This window comes from Pempheris klunzingeri, chromosome 5 (assembly GCF_042242105.1).
Source record: "Pempheris klunzingeri isolate RE-2024b chromosome 5, fPemKlu1.hap1, whole genome shotgun sequence".
In the NCBI taxonomy this organism is placed as follows: domain Eukaryota; kingdom Metazoa; phylum Chordata; class Actinopteri; order Acropomatiformes; family Pempheridae; genus Pempheris; species Pempheris klunzingeri.
In genome coordinates this window covers 3,812,642-3,829,064 of record NC_092016.1, presented here as the reverse complement: position 1 = coordinate 3,829,064, position 16,423 = coordinate 3,812,642, and the positions used below count along the sequence as shown (strand labels likewise).

At 42.5% G+C, this 16,423-nt stretch overlaps 1 protein-coding gene across 1 annotated transcript; it reads left to right on the top strand.

Moving 5' to 3' along the window:
• The first annotated feature begins 237 nt into the window (after positions 1–237).
• LOC139200873 (creatine kinase U-type, mitochondrial-like) lies at positions 238–16,158 on the top strand. The gene is made up of 9 exons (XM_070830018.1): positions 238–385; positions 4,132–4,330; positions 6,058–6,153; positions 6,423–6,644; positions 8,011–8,096; positions 11,282–11,405; positions 12,090–12,224; positions 13,342–13,467; positions 15,212–16,158. Exons 1-9 carry the CDS (start codon positions 240–242, stop codon positions 15,323–15,325), a joined length of 1,248 nt encoding a protein of 415 aa, XP_070686119.1. The 5' UTR covers positions 238–239; the 3' UTR covers positions 15,326–16,158.
• Positions 16,159–16,423: the final 265 nt, after the last annotated feature.

Sequence of the window (16,423 nt, the reverse complement as noted above, 5' to 3'; positions counted from 1 at the left end):
TATTTTACCTCAAATCTTGTGCTTTTATTTTGAAGCCGGAGCTGATTTCCGGTCTGGTCCAGCTAGTCTCCGCCATCTTGACGTCGCTCCGGTTAAATCGTCCTCCCGGTTCCATCATTCCAGCAGAGGCGCCTCATCACCGACACCCATCCACCTGTCTGTCCCTCCCTCCCTGGAGACAACAGCTTTTTTAAACTACACCTACACAAGCAGGAAAAACAAAAAAACCCAAACTAAAAATGGCCAGCAGCTTCTCCAGGATCCTGTCCTCCAAACGGAAGATCGGGCTGCTGTCGATGGTGGGGGGCTCGGTAACGGCTGGGCTCCTGCTGCACCGGGAACATCTCAACGCCGGAGCGCCTGTTCGCAGGAGTTACCCCGCCAGGTAACGTTACCCCACCGGCCTGAGGAACCGAAACACGATTTACAGCATTTTATCGGTTAAAGAACGCGCCCTGATGGTCGATACCGCCGTTTGATCGACAGTAATTATGGTGCAATTACCGTTATTGACGTTGGCTTTCATCAGTATTTAATTAAAAATGGCGGGTTGTGAAAACAAGAAAGTAACCGAACTATAAATCAGTCTGACAGCAACAACACCTTGAATAACCTTGACACTCACAAATGTTCGACCTTTTTTTAGTTTTAAAATCTCAAACTTTAATACCGTTTATTTTGTTTTTTTTCCACATTTACACAGAATATTAATATTAAATCAGACGACATTGCTGCTAACAGGCACCTGTACTGTAACATGACACCTCAGCATCTCTTCTTCTTCCGCTCACCTGCTCCTAAAACACAGAGCCTCATGCGGAATCCTGAATTAAAGACAAATATGAGCTGTTTCTGCACCAAGCTCACTTCTTCTTGCAGGATGATGATCTTGCATGAAGCTTAATGGGGTTTTGGGGGAGATCATGTGTGGGACATGGGGTGGAGAAGAGACAAGGAGAGGCTGCTGGTGCTGCTGGTGGGGGGTCGGTGCGGTGCGTACGTGTCCCACGACACGCCTGCGTGCATTATAAAACAGTGCTGTATACAGATTAGAAAAAGATTAGTAAAACATTAACAGTATCAGGTATAAGACTGTGCCCAGTGTGTTGCATAACACCCACCAAGAAAGTCACCCAGTGCTCTAAAGGCGTGGACACTGGTTTGGAGATTAGTCTCAGATGTGCTTTTTTTTTATCAAGATTTATTGCTATAAATAAGATGTATAATCTCAGAGGGAAGTATGTGATAGATAATCCTGCCAGTGGGACACGCCTGATTTGATGTTATTAATCATTCAAACTGGTATGATGGTGGGGAAGAGATGAAGCTGACGAAGTGAAGAGGATTTTATTGTCATATAGACATAGAGCGGGTTTATTTTTGATTGACAGCTGCAGCAGTATTGGCTCAAATCATCCTTTTGCACTAAACTACATCCTCTGGGTGCATCAACCTGCATCACAGTTCACAAGTGATCTGTCGTTCCTGTCAGACAAGTGTGCCCCAGGCCCCCAGTGTGCCCCAGGCCCCCAGAACAGGCAGCGTGTTGGCATTATTATGTCCTTGTGATAAAGACAGAGACTAATGCATATTACACAAGGTGCACATATTGGTGCACATCCAATGTGGTGATACTTTCCAGCATCAGAGCCACATTTTGTGTTTTATTTTGGCTCTGAAAACATTGTTTATTGTTGAGTTGGCACGTCGACCACAGCCTGCAGCCTGATTTCCTGTCATCTCTCGACTGGTGCTTTTCAATAAAAGCATAAAAATCCTCCAAAATGATAATAACAAAATAAAATATCATTACAGCAGACAGTGTGCTATGCATCGTCACATATTCCTCAGTAATGCTTTGTAAAGTTTTTCAAGGACAGTTATTGTATTGTTCTAAATTTAAATGTCGTAGCCTTTCTTATCTTTTGGAAGTCAGATGGTAACTGAAACCCATAAGTACCCAGACATACTCTGCTGCTTCTGTCATTTTATTGTTTATCATGCCAGACCCAGTTCCATCCATCCTTGGCCTTAAAAAAGTGTTTTAGGAAAAAAGTCAGTTTGTGACAGCAGTTCCTTTTTGTTTCCATACCAGCCAGCTTTAAGTCCTAAATAATTCATTTGAAGGTTGGTCAATTAGCCATTAGCCATCAGTTTACATCACATTTTATCATTTATTACAGAGCCAAAAGTGGTGCAGGGGATAGGACCTAAAACGAAGACGACAAATGCTGAGTTTACGCAGTTCACTGGTTTAACCTCTTGAGACCCGAGCTCTTGTTTGATCTGCATTTTTTATTTCTCCTTTCTATTTGGGCTTATTGGACCCTGATAAGTATAAAACCTTTTTACATGGTGTAGTTTTAGAGAAACATTATGTCCACATATGTGGACAATCGGTCTTAATTTCCAGAAAACACAATAAAGTCACCTTTGTGCAAAACTCTTTTATTTCCACCCTGAACATAGCAGTTTTTTTTCCTGACTGCTTTTGCATGTATTTATAACACATACAAAACATATTTTGAACATGTTTTGAAAATCACGGTGCAAAAAACAATATGAAATATCAACAATTTTGCCCACATACATGTCCATACGGCCCCAGCTGAGCAGAATTAACTACTATGGTAATATAACTCAAAATGTGATGTCCACGCATGTGTACGCCAGGTCTTTAGAGGTTAATCACCAAAAAAAAATCCGGTCCAGGCCACCAAACAGACCAAAGGTCAGAACAGGCAGGTTTCAGCTTTTCAGGATACAGACAAGAGGATAGAGGGAAAAGGCATAAAGCACAAGGACCTTAACAACCTGGTAGGGGACAAAGGAGGCGAACCTGTATGTGTAGTAAAGACTGATTAAATGTCCATATAATGCAAAATGCACTTTTTAATGTCTTTTCAACATAAATATGTGTCCACAGACTCTCAGTCTTTGAGAAAAGACCCTCCTGTCTCTGGGTCCTCTGCTCCATCTTCCAGTAAATGTGTGTGAAAACGCTCCGTCTATGGCGCGTTTCCACTAGTACCTACTCAGCTTGATTCGACTCGACTCAACTCGGTTTGGTTGCGTTTCCACCCGTGCTAGTACCTGGTACCAGGTACTATTTTAGTACCTCCTCGGCCGGGGTTCCAAGCGAGCTGAGTCGAGCTGAAAATGCGACGTCACCAGACTGCAGACCACTGATTGGCCAGGGAGCGGCGTCACTTGATGAGTCACGACAGCGACTCGTTCACAAGAATCAAACCCGCCGTTTTTAAAACAGAGACCGTGTGTTTTTATTATTTCTGTGAACGAGGTAAACGGATACACACAAACCAAACGCTCCACGTCCTTAGTTGTGTTTGTTTGTGCCGTATACAAATTACACCACCGGAGTTTCGGCCCTCCTTGCTATAACGACCCCTCCCACTTTGAGGTGGGACGCTACTGTAATGGAAACGCAACCAAACCGAGTCGAGCCGAGTAGAGCTGAGTAGGTACTAGTGGAAATGCGCCATTAGGTTTATCTCCCTTTATGATGTCATAAGGGGATCTGTTGATCATGTGACCTCCTCCAGCCACTCAGCCTGTGTCCCGCCCACTGAAAACCTCACTCACTGTTTTTCCTCACTTACAACAAAAGCTGGAAGGCAAGAACAAAGCATGTAGACAGGCTGAAAACAGCTGCTAGAGCCATGTGGTGTTTTTTAACATTAAACCTAGAGCAGTAAACCTGCTCTAGTTGGACCTGCAAATACAAGTATGAGCTTGAAAAAGAGCAGAGTGGGAGAAGTGAGCAGGGACTGTAGACGGGGACAGGGAGCAGAGCAGAGGGCAGAGGATGGGAGAATCAAGAGATGGTGACAAATAGACTGAATGCACCACCATCATGTTCTTTATGTCCCTGCACTATCTTTGTCCAAACTAGCAGCACGCTCTTTCCCAGCTGGGGGTCCCATAGCCGTAAGGCCACATTTGAACCCCAGTTACCTGTGCACATGCCATGTGGAAGTGTCCTTGAGTGAGTCACTCACTCCGCACCTGCTCCAAGGGCACAGCTCCATGATCAACCTGTGCCCACACGGCTGAAAAGAATTCTCAAAGATCAATGCTGCAATACGTTATCTTGAATTTGTATTTGTGCAGTGCGGACTACCCTGACCTGCGCAAACACAACAACTGCATGGCCAGTAACCTGACACCTGCCATCTATGCCAAGCTGTGCGATAAGGCCACTCCCAACGGTTACACGCTGGACCAGGCCATCCAGACGGGCGTGGACAACCCTGGGCACCCCTTCATCAAGACCGTTGGCATGGTGGCAGGAGACGAGGAGTCTTACGAGGTCAGACATCAGTGTCCTGTTACACATATAAACATGCAGCAGTTACATGTTTGTAACCTTTTAGAGCTATATTTTCTGAAAAGGGGAATTAGTTTGGTTGTAATGTTCAGTAACTTATAAAATAGTCCTAAAAACCAGCATGGGAAATAATAGTGTTATATTAAAGAAGGGCCACATGGCACATCTCCATGTGTGTCGTACAGGAGTCACGGCTGACCACAGCCTCTCAGGCCACCAGCTGGAGGTTGCTGTGTCAAGGACAACAAGTCCAAGCTGGAAAACGACATAGTAAAAAAATACTGCAATGTGGAAAAGGGTGTTGATATTTCTAGATGCATTCACTCCCAACCCAACGTCCCATTACTGTCAAGACAGTTTCAACACAGACAAAAACCCTTTGATCACCAGGAATGACTGCAAGTAAATGCAGTCACCCATCCTCCCTGTCGCGCTTCAGAGGAAGAAGTGTTGCAGCACAGGACAGGGAGTGTTTTAGGCTAGGACACCTCTTATGGGATGTCTCAGTGTCTATCTATAGTGAATTTAATCACATGCTTCCTTTAGAGGCCACAAAAATATGTAGGACTTCTTACAGCAGTCAGTATATTTTTTTAGTCTGATATTAACCATGGGTTGCAAGAACAAATCAGTGGGAGTGTAAAGGCTCTTTAAAGGATGTATAATTTTCATCACTCCTAAATGTGAATTGCAAGACTTGTTTAGTTAAATAAAAGTTTGTGACCATGTTAAGAATTCTTTACAGTTTCCTGTTTTGGTGTGTGTGATTTTTGGATGTAGAGTTCTAGCTAATGTTTATTGTACAATCCCTCTTAAATGTGATACAATATATGATTCATCGTTACTCCCTGCTTTTTATATATGTGGGTGGTAGTTTTGATTGGAGTCATTTGGTGTTACTGCTGCTGCTGCTGTGCAGACAGAAGTCCAGGGAGTGCTGACCTACGGTGTGGAAAAGAATTAAGATAATGCAGCAAGGAACTTTATTCAGATTTATAGACTTGACAGTATGATAACCTAGGCCTGCTCCAGCCTCCAGAGCCCCTAAATAATATTAGTTTCTTACAGGTTGTTATTGATTGTGGTTACTTGCTGTTTTTTCCTGTTTTGCTTCATCATATTGCCCATGGTATTGTCATCAACAGTCAGTGAGCAACTTTAGCAATTTTAGGAAACAATTTGATGCACATACATATAACAAATGCATAATAATACAAAACATACTACAATATATATACAAAACATCAGGGACACACTCTTTCATACATTGATGAGGTGAATCCAAGTCTTTATCTGCTGCGTAAATAAATCTATACCAATCAACAAGATGTAAATAAAGAGAGGGCAGATTCAGATATGTAAACTTTGATTCACTGATATAGTGTGGAAAAGCTGTACCATAGGATTTAGGTGAAGTCACAGTACCTGCACCTGCTAAAATGTACTTGAGGAAAACATTGAGCCAAATAAAAAAAGAATGCCTCTATGTGATCAATAGTGTTTGATCAAAAAAAAACCCTGTACCCTCTGTAAAGCTTTTTCGAACAGAGATAGAAGTCAATGCAGGTTGGGCTCTTTGCCATAGTTTAGTTTGGTACAGTCTTTGGTCCAGAAACAGCCCATGATGTCTGATTAGTCTGGATTATAGCCCACAATTATATGCATAAAAACCTGTATTTTGATATTCTTAAGCTCTGGGTCTGTTTCAGGTATTTGCAGACCTGCTGGACCCCATCATCAAAGAGAGGCACAACGGATATGACCCCCAAACCATGACACACCCCACTGACCTGGACTCCAGCAAGGTAACACACTCACCTACAACACAGAGCTTCTTCTTATCAGGGAGATTGTTTCACTCTGCGGGCTGATGACTTGCAGTTATTTTAATATATTATACTTATATATATATGTACTTATACTAATCCAAAGATAAACAAACAGTGTTAATTGCGTTCTACTTTCTTACAATCTTGACCTGAGTTGAACCAATTGCACGTTGATTGCAGAAACCTAATGTTTGATATGATGTGTGAATAAATGCAGATATATTTCCCACCCGTCTGTGATTCAGATCCAGTCGGGCCAATTTGACGAGCGCTACGTGCTGTCGTCCAGGGTGAGAACAGGCCGCAGTATCAGGGGGCTGAGCCTGCCCCCCGCCTGCACTCGGGCAGAGCGTAGGGAGGTGGAGAGGGTGGTGGTGGACGCCCTCGCGGGCCTGAAGGATGACCTGACCGGGAAGTACTACAGTCTCACCCAGATGACAGATCAGGAGCAGCAGCAGCTCATTGATGTGAGTGATTCAGAGCTGCTGCTTCATGTCCAAGCTGATTTTGTACATTACTGAGATGCACCACTTTTAACGTGCAGTGCTATTTTTTATTCTTTTCAGAAGAGGACTGGTACAACTTCATTTTAGGGCCATTAAAGTAAAAAGAGGATGATGCTACGAGAAAAAAACTCAGATTTTCTGATATTAAATGTTAATTTCAAAAAACTTGGTTAAGCTCTGAGACTAAAGAAGTAAATTTACATGAAAAAAGTTTGCGAGAAAAAACCTTGAATATTCTCTGAGATCATCAAGTCTGAAATTTGCAAGAAAAAACTCAGAAACACTCTGAAATTAAAGTCACATATTTAAGGAGAAAAACCCTTGAAAATACAAAATAGTGTAATTTTTGTCAAAAAACCACATTGTTCTTTTCTTTCTTCTGAAATGGCCCAATTCACAGCAATTACCCTCCTCCACCAGCTCCATAGTTAATTAATTTATTATTATTATTAGTAGTAGTAGTAGTAGTATTATCATCATCATCATCATCATCATTATTATTTAAGTGGAATTGTTTAGGCCATTGTAGACTTGTTTGGGGGGAAAGGAAGGGTTAGTAAACAATCATCAGACAATTGCCCATTTTCTAGATCTTGCAAGAATGAATTTCCTGCAATTCTAATAAAGGAAAGACCGTTTATTCAAGGTTCTCCCCAGATATTGGCTATATTGGCTAACCAATTTCCTCTGTATTGGGTACTTAATATAGACATTGTTCCAACCCCCATATGGGTATTTTACCTTGGACGATCAAGAGGTTGGTTTTTGTTTTCACAGAGGCAGATTGCCTTAAAGTAACAGTTAGAACTGAAATTCTAGTGAAATATGATATATACCAAATATAAACCAGTGACTATTTCAAGTCACTTAATTCTGTTGCATACTATGTTACAGTTTTAATACAGTAGCAGCAGTGGTCACATGTGATTTGTCAGTGGACCTGCAAGAGCACTTTGAGATTTCATGCACCAACCTGCAAATGGATAGTAATGCCAAGTGTATGAATCAGATTTACAATGAGGTTACTTATACAGGACACTTGTGCACTCATGGTAAAGATGTTTAGCCTACTATGGATTTAGTTACAACATGCTACATGTACTAGCAGAGAAAAATAAGGGGCTTACAATTTCATCACATGTAGTCAGAAGTGGGTGTGGGCTGTGCCCCCTGTGGTATTTTTCTTCTACCCACAGATTGGAAGAGATTGGAGAGATTAGTGAATTCTCAAGTCGCACAGTCTTGTTTCTGTGTCAGCAATTGCCTCAGTCTCAGCCACTGTTGGCACTTTGTGTATAAAACTTATTTTTTTCTGTATTTACAACAGGACCACTTCCTGTTTGACAAGCCTGTGTCACCCCTCCTGACGTGCGCAGGCATGGCTCGTGATTGGCCTGATGCCCGTGGTATCTGGTAAGTGAAAAGAAAAAGCTGATGTTAAATGTTACTGGCTGATGCAGTAAGACAAGAGAGGATTGCTGTCTCTCTTTTAGGGCCTGCTACTGTATCTCTGTATTTAAAAACTGGACCCCCAGTAAGTGATGTAGTCAGTATAAGTTTACTGGGTTGGTTGACAAATTGTGATCGACCGGGTAAAGTACAGTACAGTATGTGGATCATTTGTGGTGGACAATATGGCCAAAATCTTCTATCACCATACATCTAATTTTATATCATAGTATATGGTATTAAAAAGTGAGAGGTCCTAGGAATGACCCTTGTGGAACTCCTGAGAAAAGTTTTGTTTTAAGAGATTAAGAACTTCCAATAGGAAGAAACATAGGAGCTCTTTTCCTCTAAATAAAGACTTTGAATTAAAGTATCATGATCAGCATTAATGAAGGCAGCTGTTGAGGTCAAATGAAAGAGTGTTGATCGGCCTTTTGCCTCAATATTGTGATTTTTCTGCGCTATGTCTGCCATTTTATAGTTTCCTCTTGGACACATGCTTGCGATCTGGCCCGTGCGCTGTGATTGGCTGGGGGCTACATACCCACTTCCCAAAGGCTGATGCCTAGTAACGTCCCGAACACAGAAAAATAAGAAAATGCAGGCAGGTTCTTTACAGATAATTGAGAGGCATTAGAGTCTGTACATTGTTTTTGAGGAAAATCCTACACATTCTACATTTAATGTCAGATGGTTAACTCTGAATCCGGACTTGTACATATCCTGTACCTCGTGGATTAAAAAATATTTTTTCCACGCTACTTTTTGTCAAGGAAGGTAATGTTGGAGATTGGTTCATAGCTAATAATTACAAATGGATGCACTATAGGTTGTTTTTCTTGAGTAAAGGTCAGATAACAGCATGCTTAAAATAGGCAAGGAAGTTCTTTGCTATCTTAAAGACTGGCCTTATGAGATGGTCATTTGGGGTTGTCAGCTTTTAAGGAGGTGTCAACAAACTAGGGAGGACAGAATGAATCATTTTAGTGGACGTGACAGCAGGTGGACGACTTTTTCTGCCTTATCATTTCCTCCAGATCTCTGGAGTTAAAAAATGAGAAATTACAAATTAGTGAACTCCTTTAGTGCATTTGTTTGAAGTTGAGTACAAGCCTGAGGTATTCTTGTTATTTTGAATATAATGTAAAACATGATTTGATGGAATTAATTAGTTTGTCACTTGCTGATTGTCTCCTAATTGAATGTCTTTGTTATAATTACAGAGTGTGTTTATATATTAAGTGAACTTGTAGGGTGATTTTGTACCGTTTGTCTTCAGCCCTCCATCAGATGTTGTTCAGCATCCTCACTGTTTCTCCAAGGTGCTGTTGGTTGTCCATATAGCTGCTGTGTTCGAACAGGAGAAACCAATTTCCAATTTTTATCCAGTTTTTGGTTTCTTTTCAGAGATAAATCTGGCATTTTGACATATTTGTGTCCACGTAGATCCACTAGGATTTGTATAAACCATTTCCTTCATTGCTCGAAACTGGCAGCAGGTCACACGGAAGAAATTACATAACTGTAATCTTCCCTTTGTCACAAATCAGGCCAATGCTTGATTCGTCAGTTTTCATATTTCATTTTACGAGCATTTTATGAACTTCATTTCTATCCCGTCATGGTTGCAGCAGTAGTGTCATCTCCCCGATGCTGAGCTGTGGTGGAGGTGTATTAGCAATGCGGACAAAGCTCCCTCAGCATTGAGTTTCAGCATGTACCCAGGAATAGCCCAACGCAACGTGTCAGCCAGCCAAAATCAATCATCAGCCTCCCTCCTCGCTCCTCCTGCCAGCCGTATCAGGCAGTCTCTCCTCTCCTCTCACTAATAATTCACCTTCACTTCATCCCTCCATTATCTCTTCTTTCAAGCCCACTGCCAGCTTTCTCTCTCCCTCCCTGGCTCGTTCTCCCTCTCTTTTCTTCTCATTTCACTGCCCATCTCTTCTGCTCTACTTTTTCTCATTTAACTTGTCATCCCCCACCTTTCTAATACCACTTTTTTTTGTTTCACTCCTCCCTCTCTGTCATTCAGGTATCCTTCACTACTGTATTTCCCTCTAACTCTTCTCTGTCGCTCTCTTCCTCTCCCCAACCTGCTGTCTCCATAACATATCCATTTCCTTATTAAATCAGTAAGGACAAAAAGTCTCTAGTAGCTGGCAGTGGCTGTGCGTGCTTTAAAATTTGAAATATCCTGAGTAAAACTTTAGCAACTTTGCTCGTCAAAATCCAACTGATGCTTCCCCTGGTGAGCTGTCCCTGTATTTAGCTTTTCACATTTTTAATTATTCTATTTCAACATGGAAATGTCCCCCCTACTGTGGCACCTCATTAAAATTCTAATGAGTAATATACTGCATGGCATGTATATTTATTTGACAGCAAAAGTCACCTGGATTTGGTCTCTGTTTAAAATTAAACGTTTATATTAATGGGTCTTGCCTGATTAAATAAAGATCTACACCATTTAATCCATCAAATACTTTGTCAGTCTGGACACTTAAGTAAAACCAATGGATAGAAAAACGCTCTGACATCCCCATAAAAGTGATGAACTGTTTTCCCCTCCACTGTGGGTGGGACTTCACCGCACTCTGTCTCTGTTATGGACAAGCTGGACGCCATGAGCTGTGTTATGTTGTGTGAGATGTCTGGTTTCTTTAACACATGTCATAAATCAATATTATGTTACGAGGCCGTATGAGCGCAGTGTGGCCTTGCAAAACACTCAGAGAAACACAGCAGTCAATGACCTGCGGCGGAAACGAGCGTTATTCTCAGTGACCGTTGGTTAATGGCCCTCTCTCTACTCACCAGTGTCATGTGGCTGCTGTAGTAGAGAAAGCCCTTCACCAGCACCTGCTTATTAACTTATCTTACACACTTCCTCCAAAATGTCATGCCTGTATTGATTCAGTCTGGAAAAAAGAATAGAATATTGGTTTATCACCATGTATTTGTATTTGGAATCAGTCAATATTTTGAAGTTGTTGATAAGGTTAGAAAATATTAGCCAGTTTAGTGGTTAGTGCATCAGGATAAATGGCACCTCCCAGGGTGTGTCTATCCACTGATCCCTGGGGTAAACACAGAGGACAAATAGCCCATCAGTGCTGCATAACTCAATATAACCTCTCTCTGTGCAGGCACAACAATGAGAAGACGTTCTTGATTTGGGTCAATGAGGAGGATCACACCAGGGTCATCTCCATGGAGAAGGGGGGAAACATGAAGAGAGTGTTTGAGAGGTTCTGCAGAGGCCTCAAGGAGGTAAAGCTGTGTTTATATATATATTGAGAAGTGCTGTTGAGATAAAAGAAAGAAGACACTGAACTTTTAATTGTCTTAAGACTTTTCATTCCATCTGTGTGCTGTATGTAAAGTATATTGAGCTGCCACCAACCAGTTTGATGTGCACAGAGCGCATAAACTTATGTGGTGCTTTTGCAGCAAGATACTGGACGATAGAGAACCATTGTGCACTTGGGCACAGCATCTCTGAGTTAGCAGCTGTGACTGACACGCATGCCCTGCTGCCATCAGTCAGCTGTTGGGATGTATTCAGCCACATGGGAGGGTGTTAATGCAGTGTAAAAGTGTATAGTATATCCTTGGAGCAGCTAAACACGGCCTGTACCACTCTTTGCCCTGCCATGAAGTAAACACACACAGTCCAAACATGGCCATGAAAACATAAACTATTTATCTAAGCCGTCCAAGTTTCCCATTAAAAAAATAGCAAAGGAGAAGCAGTGTAACATCTGGTGCTTTGTACGTTTGTCCATCCACTCCCACCAGAGTTCATTTAACAGGCGTACAACGCACCAGCTAAAAGTGCGCTGTGTAAGAACGATGTGTTCTCATTCATCAAATGTACCAAAGGTTATAAATTGTATCAGTGAAACAAACAAACTCAACAACACTGTGTTGTGGCTGATTCTCTCTCTCTCTGAGGTGGAGCGTCTGATCCAGGAGAGAGGCTGGGAGTTCATGTGGAACGAGAGGCTGGGTTACGTCCTCACCTGCCCCTCCAACCTGGGCACGGGGCTCAGGGCCGGAGTCCACGTCAAGCTGCCCCTGTTGGCGAAGGTAACACAGTAGTTGTAATTCAAAGAGAAAAGTACTTCAGTGGATGATGAGGGATCTTTGGTGCCATTATTCTGGCACACATTGATAGCATCTGTGTGGCCTTTAAAACTGGTCCCTATGTTTACTTCATTTGTCCAGTAGACTTCGACTGTCGCTATAATAGCTGTAATGTTGAAATACGTTAGACAACATTATGGAGTGGATCCCTACAGAGACGGACCTGTAAGATAAGATACCTTTCTTTAACTAGAAACAGCTGTTATATCGCTCCCTTCAAAGCCACCAGACTGTATTGATAAAAACAGTAATTTAACCCGCAGGAGTTGCTGGTCTAGTTGTTGTGACTGAGATCCGCACTAACTCTTTAAAACACCAAAGTCACATATTAACACAAACAAACTAACCAATGGAGGGGCAGTAGTTCAGAGTCTGGTGGCTTTGAAGAGAGCGATATAACAGCTGTTTGTGGTCAAACACAAAGGATCTCTCAGGGCTAACTCTGTACGGATCCTTTCCGAAATGCTGCCGGACACTTTGAATAACAATCTGAGCCTGTCAGTGGCAAAAACAAGTCCCAAAAATTACATTAGAGCCATTGTTGCCAGTTTGTGGCCGTCAGCTGAGCCGCATCTACTGGACCAGTTCCAAAACCTTTTCTACCTTCCAGTCATTTTGAACCCAAAATATGTGTAACTGGGAGCCAGGTTTAAAACACCGGGGTTATCATTTAAATTAAAAGCACGAAATTGTCTCAATCTGTGGTATTTAGTGTTTTCTCAAGAAGGGGACAAGCAGCAGAGTCAGTTATTACCTTATTTGCACATTTTGGACCCATATGTATATTTTCATTGCATCTGTTTTACTGAACTTAGTTTGAAAAGATGTTGTGCAACAGTTTATCCCACCCAATAACATTTGCAGAACTTGTATCAATCATGTTCACCTGGAAATAAGCTGTTTATAAGATTCGTATTCATCAAATGTTGGTGGTGAAAGTGGTCGTCAATTCAAAATGTCTGGAAGCTGGAACCTGGAAGAATAACTATACAGAATAATTGCACATTGAGTAATATGGTGATTGAAGTGCTGTGAATAAAACCTCTGTCCCAACCCAAAGGATGCCCGCTTCAGTAAGATCCTGAGCAACCTGCGTCTGCAGAAGCGAGGGACCGGCGGTGTGGACACCGCTGCCGTGGGCGGTGTGTTTGACATCTCCAACCTGGACCGTCTGGGACAGTCTGAGGTAGGGAGACCCAGAGGTGGTGGCTGAGTGAACACAAAGGGTTTCTCCAACAGAACTGAAGCATTCACCTGCCAGATTTGCTTAGTAGCCAGTAGTACATGTCTGTGATTGGAGACACATCAGCTTGGTTAGTAAATCCTTCTAGTATAAACAGTGATTCAGTAGACTGAATATTTGTTACGTCACTTTGCTGTTAAAGTACTGGTGACCGTTAGCCATGTTAGCTTCAAGACATCACACAGCAAGCAGAAAGAGCACAAGTCATCCACATTATATCTCCAAAAGGGAAGAGGATTGTTGCTTTTTCAGACCACATGGAGCTAAAGCTGTTTTTCACAATTGTAAGAGGAGAGGAAGAGGAGAGGAAGGAGAGAGGAAGAGGAGAGGAGTGCTCTTATCCAGGCTGCACATGTAGTGTGTCTTTGTTACGTCCTTGGTCATGCTGTCACGCCTGTGTGTCATACAGTACAATGGAGCTGTTCTCTATTGTTGCTCTCTGCTGGGTGGAATATAATGTACAGTACTAATTAGCTCTTAAAATGGTGCCGATTGAGAATCACTCACCTAATTTTCTTCGTGTTACGTATTTGGAGATGTGACTTTTTGTGATAGACTGTGGTTGGGTACCAAGCTCTGCACTTCTGAATGTCCAGTGTGTAGGGTGTAGGGGTATTTATGGGCAAAAAGGGAATAAAGGATTCGTGTTTTAGTGTGTTCGTTGTGTTTTAGTTGTCTTAGATTGAGCCCTTTATAACTTTATTGGGAGGAGATACGGAGTAAAGCACCGAATAAAGGTACCGTGTGGTGTCGGTATCGAGTTCCAGGTAGCGGTACCGCTATCGGTTCAAATGTGAACAGTATCCATCCGTAGACAGAAGACAGACTGTGGCAGAGAATTAAATCTTTGACATATGGTAGAGAGTTTTGGAAGGTAGGTGGAGTGGCCCTCTGCGGCCGTCAGACTCTAACATCCACTTCTGTTCTAAGTATTTCTGAGGGCGTGGGCTCCATCCACACTGATGAGCACTCTGAGGCTGGAGTCAACAAGCTCATAGGTGGAGGATCAGGCAAAGTAGGGACAGCTGGAGCAAAGTGCTCAAGGAAAATAAGAATAATAAGCTGTTCTTCTCTTGGCCAAGCAGAACAGATACTGATTTCTGGGAAAACTGAGCGAAGCCTTTCATGATGGTTTAACTCAGTGTTCACCTTAGATAAGTTTAAGTTTAAACTAAATATCACGTTAACTGATTTCTAACTTTTTTCATCTGTGAAAACGTACAAAAACTCCTGGATTGTACCTTCTATGTCAAATCTGTACATCTATGGTTTGAAAACCTTACAGCCAACAGACCAGATGTTGTTGTGAATGACAACAGGTCTGTTGTGGAGGTGGGCTCGTGCTTTCAGCTACAGTTCGGAGGAGGCATTTCTCAATAAGGTTATCGGCCTCTGGTTGATGATGTCTCACAGCCCAGTTATGCCTGTGTTTATATTTGGGACAGTCAGTAATGTCCATGCTTTGGTAGACTGCTCTGTGTCTGAAGTTACTGACAGTGTTGTACCTGCACCCTTAATGCAGGGCTAAAAGATAACAGAAAACAAATAACAAATATAAAAGATAGCCTCCAAACATGTTTTATGACAAAAATACTCTTTGCTTTGAATGATCATTTGTGTCTGATGTGATTTTTTTCCAAGCAGTAATGGATAAAAAGCACTAACATGTGATGCATCTCCTCCTCAGGTCCAGCTGGTGCAGACCGTGGTCGATGGCGTTAACTACCTAGTCGAATGTGAGAAGAGACTGGAGAAAGGCCAGGACATCAAGGTGCCCACACCCATCAAGCAGTTCAAGTAGACACTGACCCCTGACCTCACCCCACAAACCTCTGGGCACACACACCTGCACAAACACCCCGCTCTGTGCCCATAGATATTCTAAATATCTATGTCATTTCCTATTACTACTACTTATCTAATCACCCCTCCCTGCCCTCCCTGCCCTCCCTGCCCTCCCAGTATACCTCTCTATAATATAATCTACATATATTATACGCAGCTATCTGGCTAAACCAAACCAGAGTCCCAGAATACTGCATTGGGCTGTTTCAGATGCATTTCAAGGGTTTTTAACTTTAAACACAAAGTCACACCTGGCTCTAAAATAGCAGCAAAGGTAAATGAAGGATGCATAAACCGTAGGCTGCTGCCACAGACTGGAGCAAAGATGGCCGCCAGTTTGCCCGTCTCCGCATGGCCACCAAACAGTATCTATGGCTCTGCTCCCAAAGCACTCCTCAGCCTCAGCCCACCAAACCTGGCTTTAACCTGCCTCTGTCGCTTCCTGACGCATGTCCTATACTCAGCCTGTCCCTTCCCCTCATCCCCGTGTGCTGATTGGTCATTCCTATTACCTGGTGCTTGTATAGTCCGTCCATTTGTGGTATACTTTCCATCGTGGAGTGTGTGTACACAGTTTCTTCTCACCATTTTGAGTGGATTTGAATGTAGAATAACGAAGAGACCTGCGTTCTCCAGAGGATTTGTATGTTTGATGACGCGCTGGTGTTAACATGTTGTGTTATAACGCGCACTGGCCCGGGCTGGTCTCCGTACTGTAAGCTACTGAAGCAATATCATTCCAGCTCATCACTGAATGTCACACTGTAATGTCTTTTATTAAAGAAATCATCTATTTAACAGTACCTCCTCCCTCCCTGTCTGGCTCTCATTTGTTGACAGAGCGTTGCTTTTTTTTTTTTTAGTTTCTGCAACAACAGCATTTAATTCTTTGGTATCCGAGGGGATTTTGCCGGAGCATGAAGCCCAAGCTTTGAGTAACCTTGGTAACCAAGCTCGAGGAGCGTGATTGCGATCAGCGTGGTTGCATAGTGTCATGTGACAATGTTCAGTCTGAGTCAGCTCTTTTGCACAGAGCCAAGGCCTCTGTTATGGA